General features: G+C 39.5%; 1 protein-coding gene across 1 annotated transcript in view; it reads right to left on the reverse strand.

Annotated features, from left to right (window-relative positions):
- The window catches only part of mtnr1bb (melatonin receptor 1Bb), a 49,386-nt gene extending 35,857 nt beyond the window's left edge, over window positions 1–13,529 (reverse strand). The window contains exon 1 of the mRNA XM_040033187.1: window positions 12,373–13,529. Coding sequence (XP_039889121.1) covers window positions 12,373–12,580 — 208 coding nt within the window. The 5' untranslated portion in view covers window positions 12,581–13,529. The remainder of the gene's footprint in view (window positions 1–12,372) is intronic.
- Window positions 13,530–14,577: the final 1,048 nt, after the last annotated feature.

Consider the following 14,577-nt stretch of genomic DNA (forward strand, 5'->3'; position numbering starts at 1 on the left):
TTTGCAATAGTTTATTGTAGAGTTTGGAAATCAACAATGGAGGCAGTGGGATGGGAAAAATCTTCAAATTAGACTGTTATAAAGGATTATACTTATATGTATCACAAACACAAAGCTACGGTGGGGGGGAAAAGCATTTACCTTCCTGAAGAGTAGATTCTAAGTACAACACTATACCTGTGATTTAGTACATTTACATAGTGGACCCACATATTGCTGCGATTCTGTGGCTTAGTGGCTTTTCTCCTGAGTCCAGCAGACAGACATTAAGTCTGGTTAGTCCTAGCAGATTGACCTTTGAAGTGCACATTGAACTGTAAAGCAAAGCAGATGATTAAATCAGAAAGCTGTCTTAGCTTATCATTATAACAGTGAACACAGAGAAAATAAAAATCAGGATTACTGCTGCACTGCACACATGGAGAAATGCCTATTGACATTATTGATTATGAAACCACAAAAGAGAGTCTTTAAGGCACAGCCTCTTTCATTATGTAAAATATTGCCTTTGTCTCTTCACATCATTACTTACAGGATTACATCCAGCTGACTGACTGTAGCCTTTGAAGGGCTTTAATTTCTCTGGGCACTTTTGTGTTTGATCAGAAAACTTGGCATTTTGGATACCCAGCATTTGAGTACTCGAACTGTCTTGTAGCAGCTGCCAAGACATACCCGAGCTGCGAACATACTCTGATCATAAATTGTGGAATGAAGGGGGGACGACACTAGAGGACATGAAAAGCGATGCTTGTTGTTGTTTCAAATAATGGCTTAAAATACCCTTGATGCTCAACTGTGGCTGTAATGTGATTTAAGTGAGATGCAAAAGGCCTGAGGACAGCCTGACGTGCCCTGGCAAATACATGTTTGAAACTTGTTTAAGTGGACACAATAGAACAACAATTACCTGAGTGAACAAATGTCTTGTTCGCTCAAGCTCTCGAGTCCATTCAGCTGCAAATGTGAAAAGTACAAAGGAGAAAGTTGAACAACTTTAAAAAGGTGAACATGACGAAAAATGAATTTATGTATGAAATGAGGTATTCACATTATAACTCTGGAACCTTGAGAATCTTTAACTAGAGTTTGAAAAAGACTAAACTATGCATGAGTTAAAATCAATGAGTTTTGATTTAGTATTCAATTCTCGGTATTTGAAATCAATCAGAAACAGTTTCAGCTTTCTTTACACATACCTCTTTAATCAGTGCTTTCTTTCAGGAAGAGGCTGATTATATGACCTCCTCCAAGATATATCAGAACCGCCGCACTGTATTAAACATGACTTCAGGGTTTAACGAAGAGAAAACGGGTTAAATAAAAAACACTTTTCTTTTTAAAATTTTGTTTGTAGCAAAGCACTCTGTATCATAAATACCAGCACCGGGGTTTACCGCTTTGGAAATGGGTAGATGTAATACATTTTAATTTGTGCATTTTGCTATGATACAAGTTGTGCTATTAGGGATTTTAGTTATTTTTTAATTTAAAAAAATTACCACTTTTATATGGACACAAACTCTTGTATTCATGTGATATTAGATAAAAGCTCTCCTTGATGAGTGTGCAAGGATACACAGAAGCCTTGGTGTGTCCTGCAGCGGTCTGGGCTTGATTCTGCCTCAGGCCCCTTGCTGTATGCCACCTCCCCTCTCTGTCCACCTACCTTTTCGCATGTCTCTGCTGGCTTTGTCAAACAAAGACTCAAAAGGCTTCCCAGCCACATTTAAAGACAGTATCGTGTTTTTCACACTTGGCCTTTTAAGCTTTTATGTACACTGACCATGTTTATCTTATTCTCTGTAGGGCTGCTTCGACGTGCGGATTAGAAAGAGGCGTCAGTCCCCCTCCACTGTCTCCTTTGCTGCCACAAACAAACATTTTGCCTGTCTTGTTTTGAAGTTGCTTGCATGAATACAGTTCTGCACATCCCTGTAACACCTCCCTCCTTTATCCTATTCTCATTTTCTCATCCTAGATTGCCCTTGATTTTTCAGGGCTTCTCTGTTTCACCTCCCTCCTCTTTTCGCTTCCTTTCTCCTCCTTCTCTTGCAGCAAATCCCTTGCTTCTTCCACCTCTTCACCCACTGCTGCCTGAAGGTTTTGAGAAATTGTTACATAATGCACTTCAAATTATCACAATGCATGCATTATGGATACGGGTGGGGTGGGGGGTAGTGATACGGCAGACACTACAGGATTTGATAAGGAGTAAAGCAATGAAATTACCAATCACTTGCTTTGCAGATTAAATGGGTCAATCTATCATGCTCATGGTTATTGAGATTAAAGGAGATTGTTCTGTCAGTTGCTGCGTGCGCGTGCGCGCGTTCATGCAAACTACTGAATCATCCCCCATCTCAGCACCAAAGTACTGATAACAGCTGGGTGATTCTGATGACACATGACAGTAGTTCTTACATTGTCTTGGCTGCGCCTGTGAAACACAACATCACTCTCCTACTTTCCATAGCAAGGGATTTCAGTCCTGTTTGTCTCTTATATAAACACTGGGCTGTCTTTCTGTATTTCATAGTACGTGTCCTTATAATTTTTCTGTTTTTGAGCTCTTTCTAAACCGCTCTTTCCTTTCGCATCTCTCTCTCTTGCTTTCTGTCTGCTTGCTGCTCTCCATCTAGATGGTCTGAGCTCCTCCTGTTTCCTTTATCCAGCTGTCTGCGTTCAAGGGAATTATGGAATTCATGCTTCACCCAAAAGAGACAGGACAGTGCCTGGGCACAGCTCTGGCAGAAGTAGATTCCCAGAGCACTTAATGCTGCAGAAAACATCCCCAGCAGTCATGTCCAACCTTCACTTCTGCCTAAATACTCACTGAGTCGGACAAAAAGAAAGAAAAAAAGAGAAACAGAGAATCCGAATGATGAAAGAATTATATGCCAAAGCCCAGCACACATACAGAAAATCCCCCGAAGCCCCATAGGCACTCTTTTTCTGTGCATTATAGATCAGTGGTAACTCAGCTCCCCTATGGATTCTACTTGAAATTACATGAGGAACTAGGCTTAGTGGCTAATATTTGTCACAATGGGATGTAAGATGCATGTTTCCAAATAAGTTAATATAAAATAAACAAATTATTGCAAATAAAACTAGCAACAGGGCTTTGCATCTAAAATCTTCCTTTAATCATTTTGAGCTACAGTTTAACATTGCCCCATTTTCATCTCTGTTATCGCTACCTCTCTGCCTGTTTTTCACCATCTCCTCTGTTGTACAGGTTCCATTAGGGTGGTTGGGAAAATGCTATGAATCTACCTTCATCTGTCTGCCTTTTCAGAACTTTCTTTTTTTCTTTTTTTTTTTCTTTTTTTTTAAAATCTGTACTCCAGAAAGCTGAGAAAGCTTTTCAGGATTAAACAAAATCTGACTGAACTGACAACCTGTTCAGCTTGCTTATCTCCTGTTTTGATTTTAATGAATTAAAATCAAACACCCAAGTGCCCCCATGGCAAAAAACCTTGGTTGGATGCATAAATTATGAGAGGAACGAAAATGAACCAAGGATCTAAAGATGCCTACTGGGTCTTGTTGGAAAAGATGGGCCTAACTACTGTATTTTTTTAAAGCAACGAATGGAATATTAAAATCTATATAATCTAACAAGAGATGAGATGCTGGACCAGAGTAAGGGAAGTTTTAAGTAGCTAAAATTTTAGGATAGAAGTTAAACTGCATACTTTTGTACATTTGCTATTTCCCTGGAGTGTAACTTAACCATCAGGCTTTTATATTATTGTTGCACTTTATATTACAGCTTGGTAATGATGTGGTAGTAGTGGAAGCAATATTTGTTATAATATTTGTAAGTTATTACCACTTAAATACCAATATATATAATAACCAAATAATGACGAAGTAATAGTAAGTCTAGTTTAACATGGTGAGCATTTTGTGGCTAACTGAATCTTTTAAGTTGGAGGAAAGAAGAATTGTTTATGTAATTAGCAGAAAATTAACCATATATACATTCACAGATGCTTAAATTCAATTTATCACTCAGTAACACTTATATTATGTACCCTGATTACTTTTAGAGGGAGACTGCACATTTACAATGTTAGTTTTCTACCAAAGGTCTTCCAGGTAACAAGCTTCATGGTAATAAGCCACAGCATTAATTATAATATTTAAACTGTTATGCTCAAATTGAAAGATTACTGGGGACAAAATGCAGTATTAATTTCAACATTAAAATGTGGTAACACAATACAATTTTTTAATCATCGATTATTACTTTGATATTACAACTTTATTACATACATAAATTCTAACTGACATCGCTCTTTATTGCTTTATTAAATAAACATGCATTTGTTTCAACATTATTTCTCTAGGTTCTGACCCTGTATCACTCAATTAAATAATCTTCTATGTAATATTATTCTATTAAAACCATTTTTGTTATAACTTATTTCCATGTTATTACCTTCTTGTTTCCACCTTATAACCCCACTAATAGCACATCATTGCTGGGCTGTAACAGAAAGTGTTACCTATCTATGGGTGACATTATACATTGTTACCTTGGCCTTAATAGCTGAGTTAGTTATTATATGTGATCAGAGGCATCACAAGTTCAAAATGGCAAACATTTCAGTTCATTACCAAAAAGCTTGCTGTGTGTGAGGTGAGACCTCTACCATGTCCAAGTTTCCACTCTACACAAGTAAGAATGTACATAGTGTTCTTCACAAAAGTCTGCTAACATGAGTGTGGAAGCAGTAGGTTATGGTTAAGAAACAAATGAAGCAGGAAATAAGGGTTATAATGAAGGGTCAAGCAAGTGTGTGTGTGTGTGTGTGTGTGTGTGTGTGTGTGTGTGTGTGTGTGTGTGTGTGTGTGTGTGTGTGTGTGCGTGTGTGTGTGTGTGTGTGTGTGCGTGTGCCTGCAGTTATTCAAAAATGGTTATATTACATTTTCATATCTATTCTAAGTTGGATGATTTATTTTGAAAATAACTGAATGCGTCACTGTGTGTTCATATATCTTAGCTTAATTCTCAGCATTTATCAAACAAATCACTTGTGAATGCATAATGGAACTCTTTTACTTTCTTCTTTGTACAAAAAGGAGGGATGTCAGTCTCAGTTCTCTTAAAATCACCGTATGCCATAGCTGTTAATAGCCTATTGCTCAGATTGACATTAAATGCTCATCTGATAACAATTATCAGTATAGACAGGACAGCAGGACAGCGTTAATATTCAGAGAGACTGTCTGCAATAGTCTGCCAACAGCTGTATGTCCTGTCAAAATGTCTTTGCACAAGACAAAGAAATCCCCCATACTTATTCAGTGGGACACACTCTGGATTAAAGTGTCAGCTGAATGCCTAAAAATGTAAAGATGCGGAGTGTAGACTTGGGAACTGTCCAATAAATTAAAAAGCTGAGGTTGTCCATTAGCAGCTTAACAGAAGTTCTCTCTCTGTCTCTCATCTCATTTCCTACGTCATTCATGCAGACCTATTTGCAAACTTCTCGGACAACTCATAATCACTACATAGAGCATCTGCACACCCATTTGTAGCCAAGTCCCTAATCATGGCCACAAAAACCGGTCAGCTCCAATGTCAGGAAGACATTTGCCTTTGCAATCAAACTGTCTTAAGAAGTGTCTGAGCTTTCAAAAGTATCTCACAAGAGTAATTGTAAATTTACAGGCTTGACATTTCTCTCTCTCTCTGTTAAAGTCATTCCTTAATCATCTTTTTAATGTCTTATCACTGTGAAAACAGCCAACTACATCAAAGCTATGACAGAGAAGTAGTATAATTAAGAATAAGAGTAGATCCAACACAGACAAACAGAAAGGCATAGAGTATATTGAGGGGTGGTTTGAATGCTTTAGCACCATTAAGAGCGGAGGGGACCAAAAGACCCAAGGCCATTCTCAGTATGGTGTATGCCAAGTTCAGACTGGCATTCTTGGAACTTCAAGCTTGATGAGTTCAGCTTGGGAGTCCAGACTCCCAACAACATAGTGGTGAAGTACTCTATATGCAGTTGGAACAGCAGTGCTCTCGCTGACATTTCTGGCTCAGATGGGAGGCACTAGACTGCACTGCACAATTTGTTCCCAAGCTTTCATCCTTTTATTTCCTTAATATTATTTACATCTGGGTTTTTATTTCAGTAAAAAATCTATTCTTCCTGGCCACGGATCAACCTTGCATAAATCTGTAGATTTGTTTCCGCACATAATATTTTTCAGCTCTTATAATACATTAAAATCAGGAGACATACTTGGCCAGCTCACAGTTTTTTCATGTGTGGTACAGTGTTTGAAATCATTGTAATGTTGGAAAATGTTTTCTTATTTCAGGATTTGTAGTTCATCTTCATTCATTCAGTATTCAGGTATACAAACTTGTAAACCACAGTGCCATTTATAAATGTAATTGCACATATAGCCTTTGTATTCATGCATCCCTTAGCAGCACGCCCGAACTTCCCTGTTTCACCATCAGCATTATGCAGTCACTGTGGTAGTCCTGGCCAGACCCATGCCAAAAATCCTGCACAATTCATTTTGGTTTCATATTGCCAAAAGTGTGTTGCCAATATTCATCAGGCTTCCTTTTATGTGCCCTTTGTGCCATTTTGTAAACAATGGCTTTCTTCTTGGGCACTGAGTATAGAGGTTGACTTCACACAGTGTCGACAAAATACCAATTTCCACAGTCCGAAGCACCTGTCCATGAATTTTTTTGGATTCAGGGTTGTGTAAGCAGCAAATTGTGTGTGACAGCATTTTTAGTGGACAGCCTCGGCACCTTCTGGTAGCATGGCTGTTCTGGCTTCTGGTATCTGGCTCCCTGATAAGTCACCTTAGGTGACTGTGGATCTCAGGAGCTGTCCAACCATTGGCAGAGGCAACCATGATGTGATGTTGGAAAATCTCTAATTTTTTCACGACTGATATTCCATCTTAATTTTATTCAGTATTCAGGTATACAAACCCGTATACCACAGTGCCACTGAAAAATGGAATTGCATGCATGTCACACATGGACAAAACATCCTCACACTTTGCTGATGCATTTATTATTTTTAAAGCCATTATTATATGAGCTACTAATTCAGTGATACATTAAATATGTGGAATCAAATTGCAACATTTATAAGCTGTACTTACAGAATAGCAGGCTCCATATTAGTTCATTTTTTCATATGTAACACATGTTAATGTATGAGTTATGAGTATGCTGTGACCATAGCAGACAACTTTCCTTTCAGCATCTGATTTACTGTTTATAATTCTGCTTTTTCAAAAAGCATCTAGACTGCTGTCATGCTGTCTGTACTCTTACTTGACTGCTGTGCAAAGGTAAATAAAACTCATAAAGGTAACCTGCCTGTGTTCACCTACATTCATTTCAGATTTCCACAGCAGCCATTAGTTTATAGTGTCTACTCTGTCTACTCTGGGTATGGAGGTTTTAATCTAACCTGGATACAGCTGCAAAATAAGAGCACCTCATTCATACATTGATTTGGACTGTACTTACATGTGCACACTTTTAAATGGACACTGAAAAAAGTTCACAGGAGCACAATTTCAGACAATAACACAGATTTAGACAGAATACAACTGGTTTTCACAGTTCGCTTCGATGTTTAGCGGTAGACTGAAAGCAAATTGTGTAAAACTTCACTGGGTAAAGGGTGTTTTCTTCCCCCAAGTATTAACTAAGGAATACTTAAGCATTATATTTGTGCAAGCAGTGAGTTTTAGAACGTAGCAAGAGAGGGAATGAGAGAAGCAGGAGGAGATATGATGTAAATAAAGTCTCTTTGAAGAGAGTCTCTGTAATGTGTGATCCTGTCTAACACTCTTTGAAGGCTTGCAACACCTAAGTGCCTTCAAAGACAAATCTCAGGCGACAAAAGCCTCTGCCCCACACAAGTACAGCAGGCGCTTTTCCGTGCAAACACACACATTCCTACAAAACTGCACAATATTACAGTTGCATTTCTAGTTAACTGTATTTTCCTGAACAAGTGATTTCATATGAATAAAAACTTTCGTTTTACTGGCTTGTGCTTGTGTGCCTGTGGCACCTGCTTGTCCATACACAATAGCCAATGATGAGAGGGAGAAACTTTAACATGGAGGTGCCTGAACAGACAAGACACAGAGATAATTGACAGGAAAGAAGTTAATGCGAAATCACTTCGCATTCCACACACGGACTGGTTGCATGAACAATGTGCTTCCAAGTTCTGATTTGTATGAATAGCCGATATCTTGATGCCTTTTCAGCCAAAGAATAATGAGTCTCTACTATTCAATTTTCTATGGGGATGCATACATCATATACGTGGGTTGGTGAGAGCTAGTCGTCAATCATCAACCAAGCATCTTATGAAAAATTACTCTCAGCTGTCAGTATACTTTGTTCACTGCCACAGGGGAGACTTATGCAAAGCCATGACAACAATGGTGAGCAATCGTGCGCTACCCTCCTGCTCCTGCTGTGGCTGTGAATATACCACTGTTAGGTCAGGTGTTTTCCCATCTAAACTGTCGAGTGGGTTATTTCAATCTACAGGAGCCATCCTTCGAGTTCACCATCGTGGGTTCAGTGTGGTTTTTGAACTGCTGAGTGGGCTGTCTCAGTTGAGAGAGATCAGCTTTAAGGCAGAAATATGCACCATGCGAGTGGCCAAAAAGAAGAAGAAAACAAAAATATATGGGAAGACTAACCCCTACCATCCAAGAATATCTTGAATAGAAATTAGAGATGGCACGATACCACTTTTTTATGTCCGATACCGATATCATAAATTTGGATATCTGCCGATACCGATATGAATCCGATATAGTGTATTTTTTAATCAATAAAACAGTTTTTTTAATATCTTGCTGCTTTTTGTATAAGTTCATACTCAAGTTAAAAAACAAACAAACACTAAAGCTATTCTGTTATACCTGTATGCAAAAAATGCACTGCACCCAAAATATTTCATAGTTCAGCAATACTGATCAATCTAATAAACTTAAACCTACACCATCCTCCCTATTCTGGTATTTTAAAGAGTAATTAGCAGAAACATTAAGCAACCTAACTAATAGGGTTCTAAAACTCCCAGCAAAAAAAAAAAAAAAAAAAATAGGGAACCACCCACCCTCCACCTCATGATGCTTAATTGACGTAATCAACTATAATTTGATGCAGTGTGGGGGAAAAATACACAGAAATCTGTTATTTTTCAAGAATAATTAAATAGATTCAACATCTTTCTTCAACAGAATTGCAGATTGAACAAATGGTATCTTCCCAAAGGAAAAAGTACTATAGCTTACTAGGGTATATTGGACTTAATAGTTACTATATACAGTAATGGACTTCTATACATTTTACATCAGATTAAAACTTTGGGTGTAAGATTCGGATAATTATTTATTAAAAGCTAGAAATTTTAAATGAGAATAAGAAAGAAAAGTATGTCTTTGTGCCCCCCTTTTCCCTGTTAATGCCCTATCGGCCACCCTGGCTAAACTTTGCTAGATCCGCCCCTGCACAGTCAGCTATGTAGAAAAGGATCCTGGTGTAGAAAGTAATAATAAATAAATTCTAACAACAGCTTATCAAGCTTAAACGTGCTGCTGTTGTTCAGCCGCTGGTTTCCTCTTTCTGGCCCGAAGTGAGCAATAAACAAACAAGAGAGACGGACTCTCGACAGAAAAGCCGATCAGCTGATCATTGATCAGTTTCGACTGAAGTAGCAGCAGGAGAGGGAGGGGGAGAGAAGAGGCAGTCGCTCCATATATGGGTTGTTAAGCTTAACGCTGGAATGCTTTACAAACATTCAGAGATGAACTTACACACTTGCTTTACTTCTCTCTGGGATCACTTCCTCGGAGATGAAATGCCAGATTGCTAGCGAGGCTACAAATACACACAGCCGCTCTATCACGTGACCCGTACTGATGTGCTACGGTTATGAGCCGAGTTACGCCATGTCGCGAGTTTTGTGAGGTGCTTTTTTGATATTTAATGGATCGGATTACATTTTTTTTATTTTTCTCCGATATCCGATCCAGTAATTTACGTCAGTATCGGACTGATACCGATACTTAATATCGGATCGGTCCATCTCTAATAGAAATTAAGCAATTTTTAATCAAGCGTTTGATATATTGTCTTATGCTAATGGGTGTATATGGGAAAATTGCTGGCATCTGATTAATCACAAGATGTGCTGATTGTCCTTGTACAAGCAGTTGTTGTTGTTGGAATTGTAGATGCACATTTTATACAATTAAAAATTGATCCATTTGGTGGGATCATGCCTCCTAATCCCCCTTTTCCAGAAGATCCAAGCCATTTGAAAGCCTATATGAGAGATTTCCACTGGACAAATGACAGTTAATGTTTTATTCTCACTGGGGGCACTTGACTGCATGCACTCACTGCAGATTTTCTCCTAAGTGTACACCAAAGACTGATCATGCTTTATATTCAAAAAGGTTCCATCAAAGTAATGCCTGAGTCACTGTGGGAAAACAGCAGAGATGAAGATATCCAACGTTTTCTGTGGTTACAGCAGCAGCCAACCTTTTCTTTAATAGGCTATAATCTCTGTTTTGTTCTCTCAACAAGTGGGAAGCCTTCTTTTTGATTATTTAAATCCTCTGAATGCTGCTGTCACTGTGTGTAAAGTTTAATAACATAATGATTATGAGGATATCTATAGGTCATGTCTTACTAAAAGAAATGATTCATGCTGGCACCCGACTTGTTACTTCTTAATTTTCTGAATTCTGCTTCTTGGTAGCTTCAATAAATAAATAACCTTGATTAGATTTAGCGCTATGAATCCAATGAACCTAACCTAAACCTCTATTTAAAAAAATTGAACCTGAAGACAGGGTTGCATTCAAATGCTCCAGTGATCACTGTGTATATCTGAGTGAAAGAGAATACACCCAAATGGAATAAAAAACGTCTCCATGAGAAGCCCTCATATCCACTCGTGGATATGAGGGCAACTTCATTACGTGCTTCACTGAAAGTTTGTAGTTGCTTTGATAAATCCTAAGGGTTTTTTTACTATTGACTAATAAGGGGGAAATGAGTCCTGGTTGCTTCCTACTGGCTGAAAAATAGTTGCTGATTTACAGATTATGCAAATAAATGCATACTTCCTGCCCTAATTGTTGCCTGATAAAGCACAAAATAGCCAGTCAGCACTGTGTGGCAGACTTCACTGCATAAAATATCCATCTTGGCAAGTTTTTAATCTCAGTCTCGTTCTTAAGCATTTTTTAAAATTTCCATTAGAATAAAATATTAGTTTTCAGTTCACAAAAGAAGCATCTCAAGCTTGTAATAAATATGGAGAATTAGGGAGAAACCCAGTCACATTAAAAGTTTGAATGAGTCACTAAAAATTTGTAGTTATTCATTTCATTTATAATTGGATGAATTAGAGGTCCAAGAGTACTTTTGTCCTGCATGCAGAGGCGCCTACATTCACAACAAAATAAGTTCATCAACACCATTATAGCAAGCTTTTCAGAGGGACTCCTCTGCTTATTAACCAGCCCTTTCATAGTAAGTGTGACTCAGAGTGCCGGTGAACTTTACTAGTAGAGCGTGTAAGTGTGGGAAAAGTGGGATGCCAGACTGTCAGAGTAGCTTTAACAGTGCAAGCTATCAATAAGAGCTCCAGTGGCAGCTTAATTCATCTTACACGACATTTACTTGAACACACTATTCCCTAACTTGAAGCACAGGTGAAATCTGTGCCTGTATCATTTCTGTGCCCATCTGCACCTACTGTAAGCATCCTGTCCATGTGCCTGGCAGCTTTTAATCAGCATCAATGTATTAACTAAGCTTTACCAAGATGTTTAATTTGAAATCAAGTTAAAAATCCAAAAGAATCAGGTTAAATTGGACAGTACCTAATGTGAGTTCAGTTTAGTCACTGATTTTTTATATTTTTTCTCAAGGTAAGGCACATAAAATGCACAGTTTACTAGAGTAATTTCTTTTGTTGTTGCTCTGATGACAGTGGCACGGAAAGGCTAAGTGCGCTCTGAGGTCAATAGGTTAAAGAAATGCGCAGAAGCAGCCCGAGATTAAGAAACGTGCGGGGTGAAACAAAAACAAGATTTTATATAACCAGTGTTCACCCCCGAGCAGATGTCACACTCAGCATTGCCTACGTAACCTACATCATTATGCAAACTCTCGCTAGACTACATTAAGTTGTATCTTTTCCATCTGGGTAAATGGCGAAGTATTGTTAGTTTTGTGATCACTGATCATGTGGTTTGACTTTGTGCGACCTTTGCGTCCTTTCAGACTATCGGAATTTGGGGAAAAACTCCTACCCGCGTTCCTCAGCTTGCGGTTCCTGAACACCGAGATGATCACCAGCAGGTTCCCCAGCACGTCAACCACCGTGGTGAAGATCAAAACACTGGCCAGGATTGCAATGACCCAGGCGGGGCGGGCGGTCCCCTCTGTGGCCAGGGTGCGATCTAGCTGCCCCAGCCGTGGCTCTGTCCGGTTCTTTACAAGTGTTAATGTGTCCGGCATCACTGGCCCACAGCCCGAGCTGCTTTTGAATCGCCGCTGTAAATTTATGTCCCGCAGGTACCGTCGGTACCGGCGTGTCCTAAACGAAACATTAAGCGCACCCTTTCGAGTTCCACAAGAGCCCAATGAGAGTCTGCCACTTAAAGGCGATGGGAATGAATTGCCGGGCTATTGTGCGGGAATCACGTGTGGCATATAAAGTTACACGTACTCTCGGCTCTTTCTTATGTTCTCATAAAAGTCATCCATCCACGTGCCACGGGCAGCTCGGACACGCGGCGGTGCCACACCTTCTCTCTGGCAATGAATGCAAATTATTTGTCGTTCAGAAAATAGTCCTCCAGATAAGGTCCAGTCCATTCATATTTTAAATCTCCATCCTCGTCAAGTGTCCCCGGGTTGCTGGCTGGCATCTCCAAGTCTCCTCCTGCATGTGCCCACGCGGGAAAGAAGAAGGCTATTTCTTCAGATATATATATATATATATATTTAAAAAATGCCAAATCATCGCACCGCCGGCGGAAACCTCATTTAATTTGCTGTTCTGGGAACACACGCGTGAACAAATTGCCTTCCCTGACCGTTTGTGTTGTCCTTGCCATGCTCTGAACTACGACGCAACCGGCGCTGTCCGTGGCGAGGCGGCACTGTGGCAAAACATCAAATCCACAGACTGAGCACGGGGAAGACACGGCTTCACAAACAACGTTTGTGCCTTCCACTGGGCTTTATGCGCATCTCCATTTCTCACACCTCTTGCCGTCTTTGACTTTCACTCTTCATCTCCTAACCTACTTTGCCGAGGCATGCGTGCAAACAAAGATTTTCCCTCATTTTCCCCTCTGCCTATCCCCAGCGTGACATCCCAGAATCTGTCTTTGATCTCAGCACAAAGCTTGGTTGTGCTCTAAGTGTACACACAGCGGTGGGTCGGCATGGGAAGTCCAGTCAGCACACACAGACTTGTGTGAGGCATGCGTCGTAGGCAAACGACAAATTTGAAAATGTAATGATTGTTTTTTCTTTGTCCGAAGTTATTCGTGTGCAAGTACAAATATGCTGTTGGCTTTTAGGGTATTACAATTAGCATTTCCATGCAGCTGGAGCCAGGCTATATAATTGAAGCCTTTCATTTGCAAATACAGTGCACTATTGATTGAACCAATGTCCTTTAGTAGTGTCTCTACTGAGTGCCACTTATGGACTAAGCTATAATTCACTTTGTGCGCAGTGCAGTAACAGTAAATGGAGGTTGCAGGCTAAACCCATTCATCCTTAACACGGGTAACAGTGCAGTCAGTCTCTCCATCAGATCTGGTGGATTCATATGTCATCAATACTTGTGGTGACACATTGAGGACAGTGCCATTCCACTTGTTTAACTCTTCACTGCTGGGCGAATGGATGACCCTGATGCCCTCAAGCACAGCAGCAGGAACAGATTAGAGCAGCCCAGTGTCATCCTCAAAGCAGTATGATGAGTTCCACATGAGCCTGATGTGATGACCAGGAGACAGACAGCTCTGGCAAGTGAGGTCAGGGCACACAATCATACGCTTTGAGTATGTGAATAAACTTGATAGAAGGGACAGTGACTGAATGAATTTATAATATTACTCACACCAGGAAAAGAAAATCTATAGTCTTGATGGTACAGACCACAAAACATCTAAATCTGCTAATTGAAACTGCAAATCCCCGATAAGACTGCGCTGACTGTGCTTCACAGACTTCGGAATCTCAAGCTAATGTATTACAGTGCTCGTCTGCTTTGAAGGAACTTTTGATAATCTTAAGCACTTAAAAAATAATAATAAAAAAAAAACTTCAAGGCATTCTTAATTACAAGGAAATCTCCTTTATCAGCACAGCACGGTGATGTGTAACCTTAAACCTCTGAGTTTTGTCATATAAGCCTTTGAGTAAAAAAAACACTAAGAAAGGCTTTTAAGGTAAAAATAAAAATAATAAATCCAGGATTATTAAAGAAGCAAGAA

Source organism: Simochromis diagramma, unplaced genomic scaffold (assembly GCF_900408965.1).
Source record: "Simochromis diagramma unplaced genomic scaffold, fSimDia1.1 OVJJ01000216.1, whole genome shotgun sequence".
NCBI lineage: Eukaryota > Metazoa > Chordata > Actinopteri > Cichliformes > Cichlidae > Simochromis > Simochromis diagramma.